Raw genomic sequence first — 23,486 nt, forward strand, 5'->3', positions numbered from 1 at the left:
CTGCCCACAGTCCACTCATCTCCTGAAAAACAATAGGTGATAATACCTGGACCACCTGTCTCAAATGGTGCTCTTCCATCCACCTAAAATTCAATTTCATGAGTACATTTGTACCTTTTGTCATCCCAAAATGTTATTTATACCTAAAAATCCCCATTGCAGACGTTTTGTTGAAAAGCCACATCCTTCTATATTTCTTGTTGGTTTATATAGCCTATTGGGATACTTGTTTTGGTTTTAGTATTCACCTCTTCAGCATCAACCTTAACCTATATAGCTTTCTCATAACTACTTCTATAGCTTCATACTTTTATTCCCCATTACTCTTAGCAAATGATTTGTACTTTGATATCCATCTATTTGACATAGTAACTTAAATGTCTCAATCACTCAAACTCGGTGGAAGTTTTTTATTTTTTATTTTTTTCCTGAACCCTCCTCCTCTATGAGAAACACCTTCAGTGTTTTTTCTTTCACTCTTGCATATCTCCAGTTTAGCCACTTAGTATTTTAAAATTGTAAACCTGGAGCTCTCCTGTCTGTGGGCATCCCATCAACTCCAGGTGTTCAGTATGTTGCTACTGCATGGTCTGGCTGTTGCCTATCTCTCTCTTCAGCCTCATCTTGTGTTGCTTCTTCCTCTGCTAGTCTTTTTGTCTAACCCACAAGAGGAATTTTTCATTTCTTCTAAGATACTCAGGGTCTTTGCAGAGCCAGTTATTGCTATTTACCATCACACCCTGGAACAAGTTACACTCTCTCATTCTTCATGTCTCAGCTAAGATGCTCCGTCTTTCAGGTTGAATTCTGCTGGACTAGGTTAGGTCGTCCTGTTAAATAATATGTTAAAGAGGTATATGTCTTAATTAGAACAATTGATTAACATTTCTTTCCTACCCTCAAAGTAAGTTCTGAAGGGTAGGATCTTGATCTGTTGGAAGTTTTGCAATAACATTCATAGGGAAAAAAAAAGAGTAAATGACTTTAAATCCATATCTTTGTTATATTTTAGAAACTGTAATCATTATTTCTTTATTGCAATTCTTAGTGGCATGATTTTCTCTTTTCTCAGGGAAGGCATATATAACTGCATCCCCTTTTAATCTCAATTTTATCCACTCTGTTCTTGGATAACTATTTCTTATCTTTTCAGCTTGCTTCCTCTTTTACTCCTACTGCATTGAAACTTTGTGCCTATACTTCTGAATCTGAAAAACAGCTGGAGAAAAACACAAAACCACACTGACTTTAAGTTACCACTTTAAGTTCATGGCCACAAGCCTAAAATTAGACCCTTTATTCTGTTGAGAAATCACAGTACTTTTCCCTGGGATGTTACCTTCCCATTCTCCTGAAAGATTATCATACATCCTCCTTCTCATAGTTGGAATATTTGCCCTTCCTTGTGGCCTTCCCTCTCAACAGACACCTTTGCTTCCTTCTCCACTGAGAACCCCGAAGCAATAAGAAAGAGAAATCAAGATGTGAAAGACAGCATCAAGCTTGTGTGCTGCTGGGAATATTAGTGTAAACTGGGAAAGCAGAATCACAGGAGAGAGCGCAGACTTTCTAGAGTTATGTCTTAACGAGGGTGAGCACAAAGGCACGATGTTATTTTTTCCCATCTCAATTACTCTTTAAAATGTATAAAAGTAATTTTCTAATTTCATTAAGTATTCTTCTGAAATGTGATGTTTTTAAAAATAAATTTTATTGTGTATGTTTGAGGTTTACAACACGCTGTTATGATATATATCTATAGATAGTAAAATGGTTATTGTAGCAAAGCATATTTAACATTCATTTCATCTTGCATAGTTCCTTGTTTAAAATGAGCAGATAAAATCTACTTATTTGGCAAAAATGCCTAATCTACTACAATTTCACTGTTCATGCTATACATTGGATCTGCTGCTTTGTATCTTTGACCTCCATCCTTTCATCCTCCACCCCACCCTTGCCCCTGGTAACCACTGTTTTATTCTATATCTCTATGTTTTATCTCCTTTCCTTTTAAGATTCCACATATAAGTGAGATCATGCAATATTTTTCTTTCTGTACCCTTATTTTACTTAGCACAATGTCCTCTAGATCCATTTATATTGTGGCAAATGACAGGATCTCATTCTTTTTTTAGGGCTAGAGTTAATTTTGTGAAATTGTCTACTATTTAAAGCAATGTTTGGATACAGAAATAAAAAAAATCCAAAAATTCATATGGAATCTCTCTCTCTCTCTCTCTTTCTCTCTCTCTCTCTCTCTCTCTCTCTCTCTCCTTCTCTCTCTCTCTCCCCCACACACACTCAAGTAGCCAAATCAAACTGAGAAAGAAAAACCAAGTTGGAGGCATCACACTCCCTAATTTTAAATTATACTGCAAAACTATAATAACTGCCCCCCACCCCGCTCCAAAATATGGATCAGTGGAATAAAATGTAGAGCCAGAAATAAGCCCAAACATATACAGTTTACTAATCCTCAATTAGTCAATCAAGAAAACTATGGGGGAAAGACAGTCTTTTCAATAAACGATGCTGGGAAAACTAAATTTCCACATGCAAAGGAATTTCTAAGGTGAACTCTTATACTATATATAAAAATCAACTGCACCCACTTGAATCAAAGTGTGAAATATGATATATCAAGAACTATGTAATGTTTTGAACAACCAACAATAAAAAATAAAAAAAAAAATAAAAAAAATAAAATCAGCATACCAGATTGACACAGCCACTTTAATGTTTATAGCAACTCAATTCACAATAGCTAAGCTATGGAGCAATCTAGGTGACCTTCAATGATGAATGGATAAAGAACATGGAGTATTACTCAACTATAAGGAAAATGACTTCATGACATTTGCAGGTAAATGGATGGATATGGAGACTATCATGCTGAGTGAAATAAGCCAATCCTCCCCAAAAGCCAAAGGTCAAATGTTTTTGCTGATATGTGGAAGCTAATCCACAATAAGAGGGGAGAGGGGAAGCATAGATATTCACTAGATTAGATAAAGGGGAATGAAGGGAATGGAGGAGTAATAGGAAAAGGAAAGACAGTTGAATGAATCCAAAATAATTTTCCTATGTACATATATGAATCTACCATAGTGATTCCCACCATTGTGTACATACATATGTCATGGGCCAGGCTATATGGGTAAGGACCAAACAGACTCCATTTTGCCCTGAGACTCCACATCATGTAAAAACTGTTTCTCCCATGTGAAAGCCCTGCCTCTGTACGCATCAGTATTTGCTTAGCATAGCATGTTTGGCAGCACAAGATGGCAATTCTTATACAATGTAAAATTGTTCTCTCCTCGATTTTCATTTTTCATGGACCATGTACCCTGTCAGAGATAGACTGTCTAGATGTTAGTAATCCTTCTTTAACTTGCACTCAAGGGACATTTTGACCCACTTCCCCTTCTGTTCATGATTTTAGATTTCATGACATTTGTTTATGGTTTTTTTAATCATATCAATAATCACTTATGATTAATATGGTTTTGGACTATAAAAGGTGTACTCAAATCCCAGGTGGGGGTCAAAGGGTATAGTTTTGCAATCTGCCCCTTGGCCCACCAGCTGGGGAATCCAGACCACCAACTGGTGAATAAAGTTTCCATCTACTACTCTAAAAAAAAAAAAAAAAAATCAACTGCAAATGGATTAAAAAACCTGAATGTATACCTGAACAATAAAACTTCTAGATGGGAACAAAGGGGAAAGTTCATTGATATTGGTCTTGGGTATGTTTTTGTTTTGTTTTGTTTTTGTTTTTGTTTTTTGTTTTCTGTTTCCCTTTTTTGGATATCACACCAGCAGAGCAAAAATAAATAGATGGGAATATATCAACCTAAAAAGCTTGTGAATAGAAAAGGGAACAACCAACAGGATGAAAAAGTTAACCTAAAGGCTAGGAAAAATAGTTTCAAACCACATATCTGATTAGAGGTTACTATTAATTATCTTATAACTCAATAACAGAAAAAAATAACCTGATTAAAAAATGGGAAAGAACCTGAACAGATATTTCTACTAAGAAGACACAAAAATAGCTAACTGTGTTAAAAGTGCTCAACATCTCTAGTGATGTTAGTTAACTTTGTATCACTGTAACATATACCTGAGATAAATCAACTTAATAAAAGGAAGGGTTCATTTTGGTCTATGGCTTTTGAGGTTTCAGTCCTTGTTGGCCTCATTGCTCCTGGCCCATAGAGACATAGAACATCATGGCAGGAGTGCATGCTGGAGGAGCCCTTTTCATCTAATTATGGTCAGGAAACCAAGAGACTTAAGCGGTTGGAGGTTCCAGTGTCCTCTTTAAGGGCATGCCTCCAGCAACTAACCTCCTTCCACTGGCCTCTCTCTTAAAGGTTCCATCATATCCCAATGGTGTCATGGACCCAGGACCAAATCTTTACCTTATGTGCCTTAGGAGAACATTTCATATCCAAAGTATAACACTAATAATCAGGGGAAATTCACAGTAAAATCCCTAGGGGATCTCACCTCACACCCATTAGGATAACTATTATCAAAAAGTCAAGATATAAATATTGGCAAGAATATGGAGAAAAGGAAATGTTGACTGGTGCAGCCATTACAGAAAGGAGTGTGGAGGTTCCTGAAGAAACTCAGAACCACTTGACCTAACAATCCCACTTCTAGGTATATACTCAATGGAGACAAAATCATCACTTTATAAAGATATCTGTACTCCCACATTTATTGCAACACAATTCACAATAGCAAGAAGTGGAAACAACCTAAGAAACTGCTGGCAAACAAATGTATATATATTATATTTCATATATATATATATATGTGTGTGTGTGTGTGTGTGTGTGTGTTTTATTTTTAAATGCAGTATGGGCAGAAGTCCTATTGTTGAATATTTATGCTATTTATTTTATTGGACATTATTGATATGTGATACATTCCACTTCCTTTACCTTAACTAATATTTGTTCTTATGTTCTTGTTGTATAATTTATTATTTTTAAATGGTTTCTTGTTTTCCTTCTTTTTATTTTATTTTTGCTATATAAACTATATGTTTTTTCTTTTCATTGATTTATATGATATAGACTTTGTTTTCATTTCAGTAATACCTATTTTCAGGTAAATATATCATCACCTATTATTTTCCTTGACTATTGGTGTCCATTAACTATCTTTGTGTATCATAATAAATTCAACTTGATCTTTTTTTTCTTCCATCCTTCCCATTTAATTTCCATTTTTTGGTGAAATTCGATGTTTAAGTCTATGTTATCATTTCATGTTTTATACCATGTTTTCTCTCTTAAAAGTTTTATGGTATGGTAAGTTTTGCAATGAATTAGTATTTATTAAAACAATATATTGTTTCAATAATTTTATTCCTTAGAGACAATTAATTAATACTGTGACCGCTCTATTTTTAAAATCTTTGGCTTTTTATTCTTTTCTGATTTTGTTTAATTAATTCTTCAAATGTCTTTTAATATGTACGCATATATACAGTTTCAGAACACCTGCATATATAAAGTGTATTATGAATTCAATTGGTTGACCACCTCTGTGGAGAAAATTTTGTTAGACTTTGTCAATTAATGTTATATATAATTATCTCATTACAACATTTATTTGCATTTCCTTGATATGAGATGCAGCATCTCTTTGTTTTTATTTCTATACTCATTTCCTCCTTCATTAAAGACTAAAAATGGAGAAAGATGAGGTAAGGCTTAATCTAACAAAATCATATCAAGTACTAAAAATGGAGAAAGATGAGGTAAATTCATATAATTTGCCCATTTGTAAGATCTATTTATAAAACTTGATACTATCTCTTTGTTAATTATATGCAATGTAAATGTCTTGTCCTCAATTCGTGTCTTGCTTTTTTACTTTTTAAAGTTGTACTTTGATAATAAGTTATTTAATGTAATATGATGTATTGATCTTTTTAAATGAAGAGCATGTTTTGTGCCTTAACCATTCCTTCTTTCCAAATTATACATTACAATAGAATTTTGTAATTTTTCATTTGACAATGAATTTCATTTGAATCTAGTAAATGGACAAAAATGGGAGTCATTCTTGCATTTTACTTATGGATAATAATTTCTTAAGCTGCGGTTATTAAATAGTCCCATTTCCTCCCACCACTTGGTATGTCCCCTGTTACACATCTAATTTTCATAAGTTTTTGACATATTTTTATTTTTGTCATTTTGTCTGTCTTCCCATTGGTACCAGAATGCCTTGATTGCTATCGATCCAGAATAAGATATGATTTTGTTAGATTAAGCCTTACTTCATCTTTCTCCATTTTTAGTAGAATGGCTATTTATAATACTTTACTTTTTATACATATTTAAAAATGAGCTTGTCAAGTTCCATTAAAACAGAAACAAAGCTTAGAATTTTGATTGAAGCTACTTTGAAACTATGAGTTGCTTTGAGATCATTTGGAGAAAATTTAAATCTTTACACTTATAGGTCCTTCTGCAATTAAGTTGAGTCATTTCTAAGAAAAAAACAGATCTCAGCCAGAAATGCCTACTACAAGGTCACAAAAATATCTTGCCTGGTATTCTGGAAGCTTTGTAGCTTTTGGGATTTCCATTTCAGTGTTGTGTATATGAAGTTAGTTTCTGTGTATGATAGTTTACAAGGGTCAAATATCATATCGTCTTGTTTTATATTCCTATAGATTTCCAGTTGTTCTAGAATCACTTTCCCTTTTAAGTTCCCTTTAAGTTCTTTATTTAGGTTGTAAGAGGGTTTAATGTTCAGATATACATTTTCTCGAGATGGATCTGTGTAGTAGACAGTGGCTTTTATGAGTATGTAGATGTCTTTAAACCAATTCTCAAGATTTACAAAATGTAGAAAGAGGTTGCACATCCTGAATGAGGGTAGTGATAATAGGAAAATAATAAAAATATGAATTATGATTAACAGAAATCTCTTCTCTGGGATTTGAGCCTATAGACCCTGCCCTTCCCTATCCTTCTTTGCTTTTTTCTTTTCTTTTTTAGTTAGATCAGGGTCATCTTGGCATCTAGTTCCTTCTTAGACACTTGATCTGCACAGATACCTATTTTATGGGTTTTAAAATATTCATATCATCATCCATGACTTTCAGCTATTAATGATGGGAAATATTAGTGTCTTAAAACTAGTGTCTTAATATTTGCATAGAGTTTTATATGTCACAAAAGTGGTACATACATTAGCTGATTGATAGGTCGGGCATCTAACTGATCTCAATTTCTAGGTGAGTGAAGTGTCTGTCAATGAGGTTTATACATATTTCATCTCGATGATTTATCTAAAAAGGAAATGATACCTTTGTTTTCTTTTGTTTACCAGTATGTTGAGTGTATTCCACTGAAAAAGCAAAAAGTTATAAAATGTGCATGTTGTTTAAGGGCCAAAGATAGATTTGAGGCCAAGCCCTCTTGCCTTGAGTTTTTGCTTAACCTGTCTTAACCAAAAGTATCATCCATGTTGAATGGTGGTGATGAAATCTATATACCCTGTAGGAAGAAATTAAAAATATATATATATTTGGAAATATTTTAAATTGTATGAATATTAGTTTTTAGAGTTCATGACTTATAGAGAACAAAAAGTCACTTTGAATAAAGTCTGTGTGCAAAATTGTGCTCTCTTGTTAGCTACCTGTGTATCCACTTAATTGATTTGAGTCTTAATTTTTCTCCATCTTTAAAATGCTCATAATTAAACAAGTGCAATGGCACATGACTGTAATCCCAGCAACTCACAAGCTCAAGGATGGAGGTTCACAAGTTCAAGGCTAGCCTAGGCAACTTAGTGAGACTGTGTCTCAAAGAATAAAAGAGTTGGGGATGTAGCTCATGGTGGTACTCCTGGATTCAATCCTCAGTAATTCCCCCAAGTCATCATAATATGTCAAAGAGATTTTGTATACATTAGAGATAAGGATGTAATGAACACTGTGCTTGGTGCATTGCACACTTTCTGTATGTTTCAGGCTACATGACCAATACTTAAAAATATGGCCTTCAACTTTTTTCTCTATGGTTTAATTATAGCTTCTGGTTGAGGCAACTCTGTAGCTTTCATTTTCAGTATGTCTTGATATTTACTAACGTGAAGTGGTTGATTTGTGTGTTCCTGATGGCACCATTTACATAGACTGCATGTGTGGAGACATGCAGTTTGGGGGCCTGTTTTTTTTGTTCTCAATATGATCCTTATCTGTTAGCTCTTTCACTTTCTGGTCCGAGTTCCTCCTGTCACTGCCTCAGGTCTAGGCTTCCCATTTAAAGCAAAAATTTTAGTCATGTATATCTTGAAATTTATATATATTTAAATAATATATAATTTACATATCAGTTTATAAAATTATAATATTACATATTAATTTATATACACATAAATAATATTTATATATCCAAAACTTGCTCATGAAAACAATCTGATCAGTTAGATCCACTAATGTATTCATATGGAAATTGGTTTCTCTTCACATAATTTATCATCAAATTTGGGACTCTGAATGATTTATACTTATTTGGAGAAAAGTGGATTAAAAAGAAAAATCTCTAATTGCAGCCTGAACTGATAACTTTAAGTCTGATTTGTGGTTTTTGTTTAGAGTTTTGGTTTTTGCTTCTGTGGGCATTAATGGATTTAGGTTCCTTTTGTTCTGTGTCACTTCATGAGTGGATAGAAACAAAACTGTTCAAATGTAGCACAAAAAAGATTTTTTAACAATAGCATAAATAATGGATTTTCCATGAAAAGGATTATTTCTAATTCTTTGAAAAATACCAGTGGTTACATCCCCAAATCATCTGGAAATTGTCAAGATAAAAACTCATGCTTTTCAAGAGTTGAAAACTTTTGTTTGTACTTTGCTTTACACGTCTTCACATGTATATTTCAACATATATTCTTGATTCATACATATTGCACAAATTGCCTTTATGAATATTACCCAATGTATGCCTTCTGCTTTGCAGAATGGAGTTAAGTTTGAGAAATGATTATGTGAAGAATGTATTTTTTAAAAATGGAGCAAAAACCTCTAAAAATAATTGAGAAAGAAAATCCCAACAAGGCCATTGGGAAAAGACATAAACAATGAAAAACAAATTGTCAGTCCATTTGTAAAAAATGGTCAAGCAGAAAAAAAAAGGACAAATATAAATTAAAACATCGATATTATTTCTTCATTTTCAAGTTGGCAATAAATGGAACAACAGTGTCAATGTTGACTAAGGTACTTGGAAACTGTCACATATTGTTAGCAGGAATATAAATTTTAGCCCAGTGTGAATACAAATATAAATCCTTCCTGAGAAAAAAATGTGGGGGAAAAAAGTCTTAAAAAGTGGCAGTTGGACTGTTTTTTAAGAAGCAATTTATATTTTATTCTGGTACCTCACAGTTTTGGGATGTAAGGACTTAAGGAGGGCTAGACAAGTCAAATCATTGGCTCCTTCTTCTGTATCTGAGGCAGAGAAATAGATTTATTTACTTGCTTCTTCTTATTAGCTGCATTTCTTCATATGTGTAAACAGTGACTCCAGGTGTGGAACCCCTGGTGTGTTAACAAGTATAATATTCTTTGAATCAGTGTTCTACTGAGTGTCTAAAACCAGTGGCTTATGCCTACAGTCCTTAGGAAAATATTTTTGAAACTCTGAGGCAAAGAATAAACAACAACAAAAAATAACAAGCAAAATAACAGATATACTCCAAATACTGGATCACCTGCTGAGGTATTTCTAGGGACTTGGAACTCTTTCACTGGTAAAAAGATTAAGCTAATGTGTGAAAATAATATTTACCTCTTTTGATGCTTGACTTATTTCTTCTTAATGGAAATAATCAAGGAACTTAAGTTTATAATTTTGTTATAAAATGATTTTGAGTCATAGAACATGATATGCAAAGAATGGCATTTTGTCATGCTGAGTACTTTGAAGGACATGGAAAGGGCCCCAGAGCAGTCTGTTCCAGCCCTTTCTCCTGCTGTCCTTTTTGGAGGGCAGTCCATAGACACTAGAGCTCCTCTCCTCAGTAGCCAGCCACAGAACCCAAAATGTCCCTGTTGTCTTCCCCAGGCTTTCTTTGTTAGAGATGGCCATAGAGAAATTCTCTGACCTATCTTGTTGGATAGTGGATCATGAAACCCTCATTCTGGAAGTGGTCTTGCCCTATACCTGGGAGGAAGAAATTCCACACGGAATCTGAACAGGAGGGCCTTGCTAGGTTTTCCCCTCTCAGCCAATTACCATTTCTCTTTGTGTCCAATCACATTTCTACACTGCTGTGTATTCTTCATTAAATCAAAATATACATTTTTTTCTGGGTCTTTGGGTCTATATATCTAAAGGCTCTCCTTATGTGAATTTTTCTGTCTTTTGTGATATTTAGGATCCAATCCAGAGCACCCTATCCCATCCCCAAGTGCCAGGCAAGTGCTCTAACAGTGTAAAAACTTTGATTAAATAAGTTTGCTCTGTAAAACTTTGATTTAAAAAGTTTGCCATGCTTTTTCTCTTCACTTTCTTTCAGCCCTGGCCCTTATGATGTCACACCTTTATGCTCCTCAATAGTGTGTATTATAGCAGGGCTGTGAACTATCATCAGTCCTTGAGTTATTGATTGATTGAAAAATGAATGACTGCACTATCAATGTGTACCAAAAATAATGTACATTAAAGGAAAACTTAATAGAGGTCCCAAAATTAAATCTGGAAAAGTTGTTTTCTTCAAAGACAGACAAAAATAATTTGTAATCACTTTATTTCTTTTTCAAAATACATATGAAACAATAAAATTATATTTCAAGTGCTTTTCCATTTTCTGTTACAAAAAAATCACAAACTATACTTCATAACAGCTTTGAGGTTTCATTGTTACGTAATTCATCTGAACCTGACAAATATGTTCACACATTCCAAAGAAGACATTGTAAAAATACTGCAGTGTGTAACATCTTTTAAAGGTGGCTGCAAAAACATTTGTTCTAAGTTATACAATTATATGCTGTCAAGTTTCACAAATGGCTGGTTACCAGGTACAAAAGCCAGAAACATGAATTTTAAAAGATTTTAAAATTTTTGTTCTATACTATGGAAGTCAAAGATACTGATTTGAACAATGGCTAAGTATTAAACCACAAACTTCAGTTAAAAAGTCACTTATGAACAATGACTGAAGAATATAAAGAAAGATCAGATATGTTGGATCTAAATTATTTGATGTGTGAAATGAATTGTAGTAGTTCCTGCCAGTATAGAATAATTGATAAATATCCATTTTGGGGGAAGAGGGATGAGTGGAGTCATCCCAAGTACAACATGAGGCAGTTCCTTTCTATTTTGACTTCTTTATTCTTCATTCTGAAATTATGGTTTCACTTAATTGCAGTCTGTAATTTCTCTGCATTTGCAGATAAAGTCAATCACTGCTCTTAGTTGGAGACATTGATAATAAGCTTATGCCAATGATACCAACTTGGGTGTTGGACTTTTTGTTTATCAAACAAGGTATAAATGAAAATATTTTATATATTAGAGTTGTTCTACCTGCTTTTTATTTATTCAGTAATAGAGTTTGTGAAGCTCTTCACACTGGAGACTACTGTGTTCTTTAAATGGAAAGCTTAAAGAATATTTTAAAAGAAAACAATAGAAATTATAATGAACCTATTAAGATGATCTACATAAATATAATTAGGATAAAATATGCAGTCTGCAATAGAGAATGATTATTTGACCAGTTTGTACATGATCTTAGAGATCATAGTTATTTTGGAGTCCACAACTTTATGTTAAAGCAAAATCATAGCCAAATAACAGTCTCTATAATGTTATTCAGATGGGGTGAATACAAAACAATTTAGAAAGGTGACAAGGATACCTAATGTTTTAACCTTCCAATCTTGAGGCTTACAGGACAATTGTGGATTCAAAATGATATACACTAATATTCAATAATTTGTTTTTGAGGGAACAAAAACACATGAAATTGAGTAAAACTCACCATCTTGTACAGTAAATAAACTCTGTGCACAGCAGGTGCAACTCAGCAAAATTTCAGAAGAAATGACCTATTTTTACACTCTGGTAATAAGGTCAGGCATAGTTCAAATCTTTGAGGAGGGTTCTTATGGTCTAGGTGAGTTTATAGAAGAAATTATTTTGGGTTTGAGATTGAAATATTTCCAAATAAAATGTATCTATAAATAACAAACCCTTTCTGGTGTTAGTATAGGTAAAAACAGAATTGATTTAATCAATTATTCCTGGCAGGAGTATATTCAAATCATCTCAGGCATGAGAAGCCTCTTTTTTCTTTCTTAAACATCTATTTATTTTTCAATCACTGTTTGTACTATTCAAAGTGTTTGAATTAAATAAATCATTAAATCCCACCTCAGCCCTTACTCTGAGTCTCTGTAGCCTGATGTTGTCAGGCTACCAAATCAAATTTTGGTTTCTTGTTTCATAATGAACATGGTAAAAATGAGCATTTACTTTGAAGAGAATATACTTTAGCCAAATGTTAAATGCCACTGTTCAAATACACATCTTTTTGGTTTACTATTAATGACAGATGACAAGTAATTAATGATCAATACATCTTTTATTCAATTACAATTTATTTTAATCAACAGAATACTGAATAAATACAGAAGTGTCTTAATGAGAGAAAATTCTTACCTAAAAGGGTAACACTGAATAACATATTGGAAACAGCATTTTTTTTTAGTTATCCCTGTTTCCTATGAAAAACATAAACTCATCATTTTCTTTTAAATAATAGATCCTTACAGCAGGTTCAGATGAATCATATCCTGAGCCATGTCACTGAGTAACTATTAAATGCTGTGTCATGGAATTTTTTTCTGTCCACTAAAGTTAAAATACAAAGGAGTGTTTTTATATATCTTAATATCTTTATTTCCATAGGCTAAAGATCTTTGCTTACCTCTCATTTAAATATGTAGATGCCTACTTTATTATATACTTCCAGGTCTTTTGACTCATTTCTCCTTGACAGCAGTGCATTTTAGCCTACAGATTATAAAGGTCAAGATCAATTAGAGTATCACAGAGCAAAGGGAGCTGCTAGAAGAACAAAATGAAAAAGAAACAGATCTCCATGTTTTCTTCAAATTTAGTTTAAGAGATTGAATGACTTTCTTTAATTCTTATCAACCCCATTTTTCTTTTTAAATTATCAGGTAATTGAGTTACCTGGGTATAGTTACAACTTATGTGGCAAAGAAACAAAAGCAAACAACAAAACTAACCAACTCCATTCTATGAAAATGTACATTCTTAAATGATAGCAAGCAACCTTTTTGAAAAGGTAAAGAAATTGCTATGTGTTCAGTAATGAGATGTGTCCCTTTGTCTTTGATTCTTTTGGGCACTCGTTCTGAAATAAGTTACCTTTTTTTAATGGATAGTAAAAATTGGAACAGGGCTGCAAGTCCGTTTGTTTCATTTTTTAAGTAATTAATCATCAAATGAAAACTATAAGAGATTGGTAGCTCTTTATTAAACATTATAGGAGAATAAACATAGCTGTAAATGTCAATTAAATACCACAACCAAATAGGTCCAAATATATTTGCTGTAATATAAAACCTGAGTCAGTATTGATCAGTTGTGATCTCCCTGCAGTAACTAGAACGTGCACACACTCCTCAAGACTGCACAAGAAGGTGAATGCTTGGCTCTGCATCCCTATTCCACCCTGGCACTAGTCCTAATGTTGCTGAACTGTGGTGCATTAATACACATAAAATAAAGTCCAGACACAGGGATGGCCTGGTTTAGAAAATTAAAACTGCCAAGCAAAATATTATTAGAAAACTAGTGAGAAAAAGGAATCAATTCTTCAGTTTTATGGGGAAAAAAACATATACTTTACAAACTTTGATATTTTTTTCTTATTCATTTTACTGTTTCCCCTGATTGGTTGTTGATGAATCAGGTAAAAACAAAAACAAAACCCAAATAACTAAAAAGGACATTGGCATGTTATGCTAATGAGTCAATACTTGACCTTTTTCCTAGACTCATATTTTGGTAAATCCCTGAATAAGTCCCTGAAATTAGGTAGTTGATATATATGTAAAGTACAACTTCATAATGTGTCAATACTAACAGTAAAGTTTATCCTGCACAAATTAGTGGAGGATATTTCTAACATCAAACTTTATTTCAAATACTGAAACTAAAAGTATTTCATTCTTAAATCACAAGCTGAAAGAAGATAGGTTAGGTGTGTATGGATATGGAGGACAGGGTTTGTTGTCCTAAATGTGGTAAGATTACATTTTCAGAACCCTAACTCTCCTTTTTCTCTATCAATTTGTGGTGAGCATCCCTTATATATGACATGAAAGCAGAGTTGTGAATTTCTTTCCCACAGTGTCTTCCATAGGGTTAACAAAGTACTCTGGCATTATGAGTTTATTCTAATCCCTAGGGAAAAAAGGTTTTAATTTTTTAAAAAAAATTCTTTAAAAACTTATTTTAATCTATAACCCTCATATGAAAGTCTCCTGATTAGCTGTGAGTTCATATTTATTTCATCATAAGCATTGGCTTTTTCTCCTTAGGGAACAAAGGAAAGTACAAGCTTTCAAGAATTAAGAAGTCCTTAAAATATGTTTTTGGGTGAAAATACATATCACACTCACAAAGAAAATATGACTGCTAATATACTATAGGCTATAACTATATCTTCTAACAAAATAATTGTCTACAAAAATGTCAGTATATTAAAAGTATATCCTCCATTGGATAATTTCTATTTCTCAGTAAAAGAGTTCCAAAATTCAGATGTAATTCTTCAGTCATTCTGACTATAAGTGGTTCTTTTAGGCCTGATAAGGTAGCCAAGTATTTTGAAATAGATTTTTCTATTTTCTTCAATGAAAAAATATTAAGTAGGAATTCTTGTTTTTTTATTTGTTAGGTGACATAGGCAGTTTTGAAAAATTTTAGGCAGACTGTATTTTTCTTTAAAATGTGAATTTGAAAAATATTTACAGCTTAATTGACCATAATTCCAACTTATAAGAAGCCAGCAAACAAAATTTCAAGGCTTGTAAAATTTTATGTTTTTTTAATATTTATATAAGGTATTTTATGAAAATAAATTTTCTCATCCTGATGAATTTGTTTTTGTATTGCAAGCATAATTTTTCTTGCTTTTATTTTTAACCTCTATTTTGGATAAACTTGAAATATGCATTATGTGTAGTGCACCACATCTCAAAAGTAAGGTTGGGTAATTCAATACCTTCCAAGTGGGGCCTGGAAATGAGACAAAAAAAAAAAAAAAAGTTGACCTGATGAAAAGGAAATTTCTGTCCTGTAAAAGTATTTGCATAGTTTTTTCATCTAGTGGCCTGTCCTTAATCTTTGTGAAGGTAATGCCTTTCATAAAAGGACTGGAGTCTGGGCCTTTAGAATAAATTTTTTGTTTTACTACATGTTGAAGTTACACTCTATGGTATTTTTCTATAGTTTGCTGAGAAATAAGTCATGCTTTGTTTAAGAAAATACCCAATTCCGATGATGAGCTTCTGATTGGGTTTAAGAGTCACCATTACTGCATATAATCTAAATGACAATGAGCACAGACAGTTTGTTGAACCTTTGGTGTCTATTAGTGTGATCTATCAGAAATACTGGATATACATAATAGCTTCATGTCACACACAAGAAATACATGTCACAGTACTTGAAATCTTACAAATGCTTGAAAAATGAACTGATGCTATTCACTTAGGAATACCAATGCTACAGTTGAGATTAAGATTATTAGAATTTTAAAAGTATCAGTTCAACAGTACAACAGATCTTTGAACTAATGTGACAGTAAGACATTATAAAATGGTAGCCAAAAGGCTCAACCTCCACTTTCCAGCTACTAAATATCATTTCTTGAGTTTATATTCAAAATTCTTTAAATTTACAGCTTTATCTGTATGTTTTAAAGAACAAGCTTGAGCTACAAATTTTTCAGTTTGGCAGAACCAAACTTCAACAAGTAATTTGCTGAGAATGAAAGAAAAAACTGTTTTCTAATAAGTGATACTATTCTGAATGTGCAAGAACTTAATGCTGGGTACATTAAGTTTAAAAATGTCCATTTAAAAGTTATGTGGAATCATGTACACATGAAAGGAACACAGTTGAACAAAATCAAAACCACATTTATGAGACATGTACTACTTTATACAACAGCAGTATGAACTATGTTTAATTTAGATACATGAGGATTCATTTTTAAAAACGTATTTCTTTGCTTATGCAAAGATTACAACATATCAAAACACTCTTTGTGCTAATAGGCATATAACATGAAGGATAAAATGCCTTATTTAACTAAGGACTATTTGTTTTCAAGTAAAACGTATTAAGATGTTCAAAGTTATAAAACAGAAAAGAAGTAAATGAAAAAAAGTACACATCAAGTTTGCTCATTAACATGGATATATCTTAAATAAGGAAATCAATCAAACCTTCCACTTTTTTTCTGATCCAATAAGCACATCATCTTAGGTCCTTATCATAAGGGTCTTATTTTGGAGGCATTATGGTGTGGAAGGTGGTTTGGGAGAAGAGCAGGATCCTTGACTATCAAAACTGGTTGCCCGGCCAGGTAGCTGAAAAACAGTAATTTTATTTGACCTCATGCAGAAAAAATACAATGGCTAATTGGTGCTTCTCTTTTTGGGGAGGAGGGTACTGGGGATTGAACTCAGGGGCACTGGACCACGAGCCATATCCCCAGCCCTTTGTTTTTTGTATTTTATTTAGAGACAGGGTCTCACTCAGTTGCTTAGAGCCTTGCTTTTGCTGAGACTAGCTTTGAACTTGCTGTCCTACTGCCTCAGCCTCCCAATCCACTGTACCTGGCTGATGCTTCCTTTTAATAGGAAATGTTTACCCATGACATGCAAGCCTCTGAAGAGAAGCTGTAGGAGCTCTCCTATCCTTCGGAACTCATCTTTTCAGGTCAAATGAGGGGAAACAAACATTTCAAAGAGATGTACACAGAGCATGCCATTTAGATGGAACCTGAAGCAGCACTGAACAGCAACTATTTATGAGTGCAGAATAATTTCATGTTTTGTGACAAGCTTTTAGTTCTTTTTATAAAATAATGATTTACTATAGTGACAGTAATTGCTGTGTAAGAGCAATAAGAAGTTCTAGACACAAAAGCCTGTGTTCCACTTGCTCTAAGGCAGGAGGTGATTTTTATGGGGGCAGTCAGAGAGCAGAAGCACTGCGCTAGGCAGGTGAGTGCTTTCCTTTCTAGATTCTTAGAACTGATGTTCACTGTTCAAACTTTAAAAAAAAAGCAAGATTAGAAGCAGGGAATGGACAGTAATTCTACAATAATCAGAAGAGACTTCAGACAGTAGCTACCACTGAAAGGAAATACAACCTAAGACAAGCTATTCAGAGAATGCATCTGTATCTACTTCTGAAACCTTCCAGTTGGAAAATTGCATGTGACTGGGGTTCTCTCTGTGCATTTATCTTTTATGATTTACATTAAATTATGAAGTTAGGTAAAGACTCTAAACATTTATATATATATAAACATATCTGTGATGACAGTTCTCCTCTATCGTCTGAGCATGCAGTGTTTATGTAATTTACCCTATAGTGTTTTATATAACACAGCCAAGGTCACATTTTTGTGACTAAACTGAGATTAGAACCTGGTCCCATTGATATATTTAATCAATAACAGTGTACAACCTCTCTTGTTCTCTTACCCAGTGTCTAGTGTGAAAACAAGAAACAGAATCTTATCCATGGGGAGATGACAGATATATCATTCATATACTATGTGGCTATTATGATGATTTTTTTAATTGAATGCAGAAATCCTTCACCTACTAGACATCCTTTTTGAACTTGCATTACCTCTCAATCCTATAAATGATTTACTTTGTAACTCTTCAGGAGGCTCACAAGAAAGAAAGTCATTCTCCCTAGCAACATTCACTGTATCAAGTAGACTGAAAACTATTTCATGGCTAGAAATCCCAACAAAAACGGATTAATGTAAGTATTACCAGTAGTTCTCATAGGAGCTAATAGTCTGCTAGCACTTTGTATTCAGTATTTACTTTCGCTGAGTTGATTACCATTACAGAACCACAGAAAAAACTCAGAGGTTCAAGGCACTTGTCCTAGGTTCCACAATAAATAATCACCCATTAAAGCTTGTGCCTTGATATTTTTAAAATCTGTGAGGTCTTCCTGGCGAGAGCTGGGGGAGATATCCCTGACCCTTTTCACAGATGATATTACGTCTATTTAAGGATTCTTAAATGGAAGGGGACTTGGGGAAAGGTAGCTCTGTTCACCAAAATACAGTGTCCACTCAGTAATAAACATACTAGATTGCTCCACTGCTCACTGATGTGAATTTTCAGGCTGTGAGAAAATGACAGACTTGCAGTGCTTATGGGCTTATCAATTATGAAGCCCAGAAAGTCTAGTGGTTTCTATGATCCCACATGACACACAGAATTTTGAATACTAAATGTTAGAGACTGTGGGAGAAAAGCAAGAGGAATCTTTTTAAAAGGTGAATATATTAAAATGTCAGATATGGGTTAGCAAATAAATAATATTTAAACTGAAAAGATAAGAGCAGAAGTCAGGTGATCACAAGCTTACCTCCAGCAAGGGGTGCCAGTGTGTTATTGGTTTTCGGTGATAAGCCAGCATTTCATTCCAGTGGTCTCTCCCAAGACCCTCAGCGTCCAGTCCTGTTCTACACACTCCTATGACCTCGTTGTGTCCCACCCTATGATTTGTGGAATATTATACTTTCATTTCCAACTTTCAAAGGTAATGGAATCTCACACATCTTAAATGAATGGTAAACATAACAGTAACTAGATGCTGTCATTTTGCAAATTATAGTAGTCCCCTTATTTGCAGTTTCACTTTCTGTCATTTTAGTTACCCATGGACAACTGTGCTCTGAAAATACTAGATGGACAATTCCAGAAAAAAATAATAACTTCTAAAATAGTACATTGTTATAATTGCTCTATTTTATCATTAGTTGCTCTTATTCGCTTATACTGTACCTAATTTATAAATTAAACTATCATCTGTGTGTATGTATAGGAAAACACATTATATATAGTATGTATCAGGTTTAGTATTACCATTGGTTTCAGCAATCTGTGGAACATACTGTAAAATATTCCTCACAGATAATGGGGACTACTATATACCACTTCTAATCAAATGAAAAATTTTAAGCAAACAAAAACTTACTAAGCAATTAACTAAATGATATGAACATTTAAGAAAATGAATTTGGATAAGAAGCACTCACAAATCATTTTAAGCTCTTCAATTTGAGCACATTTCACAATAATAACAATAGTGTAAATGGCAATGCTACTAGTTCCTTACATGTGTGAAACATTGCTTTTTCAGAAGCAGTCCTATTAAGTTTAAGTGATGTAAATCAAACCCTGTTCTTTTTACAAGGCTTACTGTCTTTATAATGACATTTAGGTTTTACATCATTGGTACGGTATTCATTTTCTTGCATAAAAGACCATATTTAATTGATTCTGAATGATATATCAGTGTATATTATTGCTTGTACTACAAATAAACAGAGCAGGGTTGTGTTCAGTTCCATTACATTTGATTGTTATTGCACAACAGAGAGCATGCTAGATGACATTCCTAGTTTTTATTCATGCCCTGCTTTCACAGGAACAAATAAAAAATAATAATATTTAACATTTTTGAAAGTTTATTATGTACCAGACAGTGTTCTAAGTAATTTAAATGTTCTGACCCACTTAACTCCCACCCCATGACTACAAATAACATTATTATTCTATTTTACAGATAATCTAAATGTCCAGAAGGTTGGGAGCTGGTGTGAGCTTACACACTTTGTAGGAGGCAGAAGCAGGAGCTGAATCTGGGCATTTGATTCAAGAATACATGTGGTAAGTTTCTTCTTGAGAACAGAATATGATTTAAAAGGTATTCCATATGGTTATTTTTACATATATCTCTGAAGAGACTTTTCAATGGTTTATAATATTTCATTACTCTCTTTCTGTCACTAATGTAGATCTGGATATTTAGTATGATTTGTTTCACGTTGATATCCTTTAATATGAAGTTTCCCGAACAAGTATATTTCAGAAATATTTTTTTATTTTCCTGTTTATATATTATAAGGATCATTTAAAGTTGTGGGTGACAAATGTTCAAGTGTATCTACTTGCACTCATTGCTGTCAGAAGTCAATGGAGGTAAGGATAAAACAAAATGGGGCTGCTGAGGAAAACATTTACAGTTTAGAATTTGAAATTTGAACTAGTTTTAATTTCTAAGTTACCACAGTTTTCTCCTTTGATACGGATTCAAATAGATGGTACAAATAATACTATTTTTCAGTGCCTTTTTTTTGTAGTTCTGAGCCAGAGGATGGCACATTAATTTACCTACTTATATTTGATGTATTTTTAGGGTCCTGTTTACCATCATTTTCATAATACTATAAAAAGGACATTCTTTTTGTGTGTTTGTATATGTCCTGTACTACCATGTCATCCTTAAAACACAATAAATGTATTAGGGCTTATAAATAAATGTATTTCATGCTGAAAGTTTTGTAGTTTAAATCATACAGCATTCCTTTCCAAAAATCTTATAAAAAGCAAAACAACGTATGCAGGAAGGGTCAAATGAGAGAATGAGCCTTTAGTGGAACGAGAGTTCAGAGGAAGAAGTTTTGTCTGCTGAGAAAGACTTCCAGGGTGCTAACATGAGCTGGGCTATGAAGCGTGGTTGGAACAAGGTACACACTATGAGGGACATCTCAGACTAAGGGAAGAGTGGAAGGGCGAAGTCAGGAGCTGCAGCAGGAAGAACCTTCAAAACTGTCCCGATACAGTTTATTTTGTGAAAGAGATGACTCTATGTGTGTGAGCTGGGGGAGCTGTCAATGAAGTAATGTTTTAAGATAGATGTGAACATATGGAATCTGTTTCCCAATGACCAGTATTCACTTTCCATGGTTCATGGTTCATGCCGAAGTTCCACAAATGGGCAAACTAAATCCCACTGGGATGACGTAATGAACCCTTTCACACAGCTAGTTAAGATCCAGCTCCACTGAGCATCACGATACTCACATTCTAGCCCCATTAGTAACACAAGCTATTGAGTGGACTCTGTTATTACTATAGAACGACTTTGAAGTAGTGCTGTCTATAAAGTGTTCCATACATACTATATCTAGACCCGTTCTCTCTCTAGCCTTAGGTGAACTTTAAGGATGAGTTCTTTACAGGGGAAAACCCCCCACAACTATAACGTAAGAAACAAGGAATTTCAAATAAATAATTATACCTTTTCCAACTTAAATTAACACTGTTATAGCAGAAAATAACCTGAAAAACTGAATTAGACCAGTATTGCACTGGTTGTGGCTATTCTGTATTGAGTGGAGGGTTCACGTACCTATCATAATCCATGACTGCAATGGAGAGGCTGACCTGGTCCACGTTCTCCGGAGGGATGTCAAAAATAATAGCCTCATTGTACACAGGGTTTAGAGTGTTTTTCTTTGTAGTTGTTTTTCTCTTTTTCAGTCTTCGACCCTCACACATCAGTGATACTTTGACATATGGATCTAGGAGTAGGAAGGTAATTTTAATAAAATGAAAGTATTCATATCAAGTATAAATAGAACTGTAATTCCTTTTTACTAAATAAGTGGTTTGTCAAGCCTTTTACTAGTTTAAAGTTCAAATAGATTGAATAGATTCAATAGATTCTCTAAGATTTCTTATTTTAAAGGTAAGCAATTTATAATGAATAAACTAAAAAGAACTAATTTGACCTCATTATTTTTAATACAGGAGAGAAAACACAGTAGTTTATCAAGAGCTAGTTCAGAATTCTAATGTGTCTTTTGACTACTGCTCTTTTAGGGCACATATTTTTAGAAGTGATTTATAGGATGTAAACCAAACAAATAAGAATAAGGGTATTTAGATTTCTTCACCTCAGAATGATTTAGAATAAAAAAAACTAAGACCTGTGAAAGACTAGCAGCACTGTATCTGGACAAGTATATGAAATTACCATAAGTAGAAATTAGAAAGGAAAAACTAAATTATACTTAGAATTTTGATCAATGGCTAGTTAAGGTGGTAAAATTAGAAGAGTCATTTTAATCATAGTGTTGTTGCTTGATGAATTTGGATTGAAGAAGTGATCACTAAGGTGATTTAGTAGCTACATCATGGTATATAATAAAAAGCACTATTTATTCTAAGGTGGTCACAGGAAGGCTCTGATAGGACATTGTTTATGTGGGGTTTATTTGAAAGAGAAAATTTTAGGTTACTATATTGTTATGGGCCTAATGGAACAAATAATTGTGAACTAGTTTTTCCACAGATAACTTCATCCCTATTCTCTTACCCTTATCATCTTAAGTTTTTTTTTTAAAAAAACGTTATGTGATTATAGAAAATTACACATTTTACAGCATTTCTAAGAAGCCTCATGGCTTTGAGAGCAGTACTGGTGTTAGGGTGAGCATGCTGGACAGGTAAAACAATCACAGCTGCACGCTCTCTCTTTTTGGCTACTGTACAGTGATAGTTCCATCATCTCTATTCTCTATCTCTAGAGTAATAAGTATTATTTCTTTAGAATAAGACAAACTGATGTTGGAAATATTAATTTACTGAGCAGGATGTGCTTTTTAAACTCTAGAAAAATATATTGAAATAGCTCAAAAGCATTTTCCTCAAGGAACAAAAAAGCTATTTTGCTGCTGGCAATAATGTATGTAATGACAAGGTAACAGGGCAGTGTTAATGTCTGTTTCCCATTTATTTTGATTTTTTCTCAAATAATAGGAAGCATGTTCCAAGAAAGAAGTTTGCTTCTGTGACACAGGATGAGCCCTCAGGCCTATGAACAATGGGAAAGAGGCATAGTTTATCCTTTGCATAGTTTTATCCCCACTGTGCCTTTGCCCGCATTTCTTCTCTTCTGACAAGGATAATTTACTGGCTCCATAGTTGATTCACAAGCCTGTTGTGAGGATTAATGAGGTGGTGCTCTCCAAGTACAGGCTCCTCCAAAGAAAACTTCATATAAATAAAAAAGTAATCTTGCACTTAATTACAACTTTAATGTTGTTTGCTTGTCTCAAAATTTGATCTCTTTTGATACATGGTAAAAAGAGAAGAGTAAACAATAATTTGCAGAGTACACTGTTTATCTTAAGTTCTTCTATATTTATTGACCCAAGAATTTTTCCCCCAAATAAATGTGGAATATATTTTCTATTCTGCCTTTATCTACATGCTATTTTTTGCAAATTAAAAAGAAAATGAATAGATAATTCATGTTCAAAAA

The 23,486-nt window shown here is 33.5% G+C and overlaps 1 protein-coding gene and 1 long non-coding RNA gene across 4 annotated transcripts in view; one reads left to right on the forward strand and one right to left on the reverse strand.

Moving 5' to 3' along the window:
- The window catches only part of LOC107148546, a 143,747-nt gene that overhangs the window by 60,554 nt on the left and 59,707 nt on the right, over positions 1-23,486 (forward strand). For all 3 annotated transcript variants that reach the window (XR_007347364.1, XR_001504290.2, XR_007347365.1), the window contains exon 2: positions 19,941-20,044. This is a non-coding gene — a long non-coding RNA (uncharacterized LOC107148546). The remainder of the gene's footprint in view (positions 1-19,940; positions 20,045-23,486) is intronic.
- The window catches only part of Syt10 (synaptotagmin 10), a 59,488-nt gene continuing 46,791 nt past the window's right edge, over positions 10,790-23,486 (reverse strand). Inside the window, exons 5-7 of the mRNA XM_015493224.2 lie at positions 21,570-21,741; positions 18,738-18,867; positions 10,790-16,699 (exon numbers count right to left, since the gene is read on the reverse strand). Of these exons, the coding sequence (XP_015348710.1) occupies positions 16,628-16,699; positions 18,738-18,867; positions 21,570-21,741 (374 nt within the window). The 3' untranslated portion in view covers positions 10,790-16,627. The remainder of the gene's footprint in view (positions 16,700-18,737; positions 18,868-21,569; positions 21,742-23,486) is intronic.

Source organism: Marmota marmota, unplaced genomic scaffold (assembly GCF_001458135.2).
Source record: "Marmota marmota marmota unplaced genomic scaffold, marMar, whole genome shotgun sequence".
NCBI classification, from domain to species: Eukaryota; Metazoa; Chordata; class Mammalia; order Rodentia; family Sciuridae; genus Marmota; species Marmota marmota.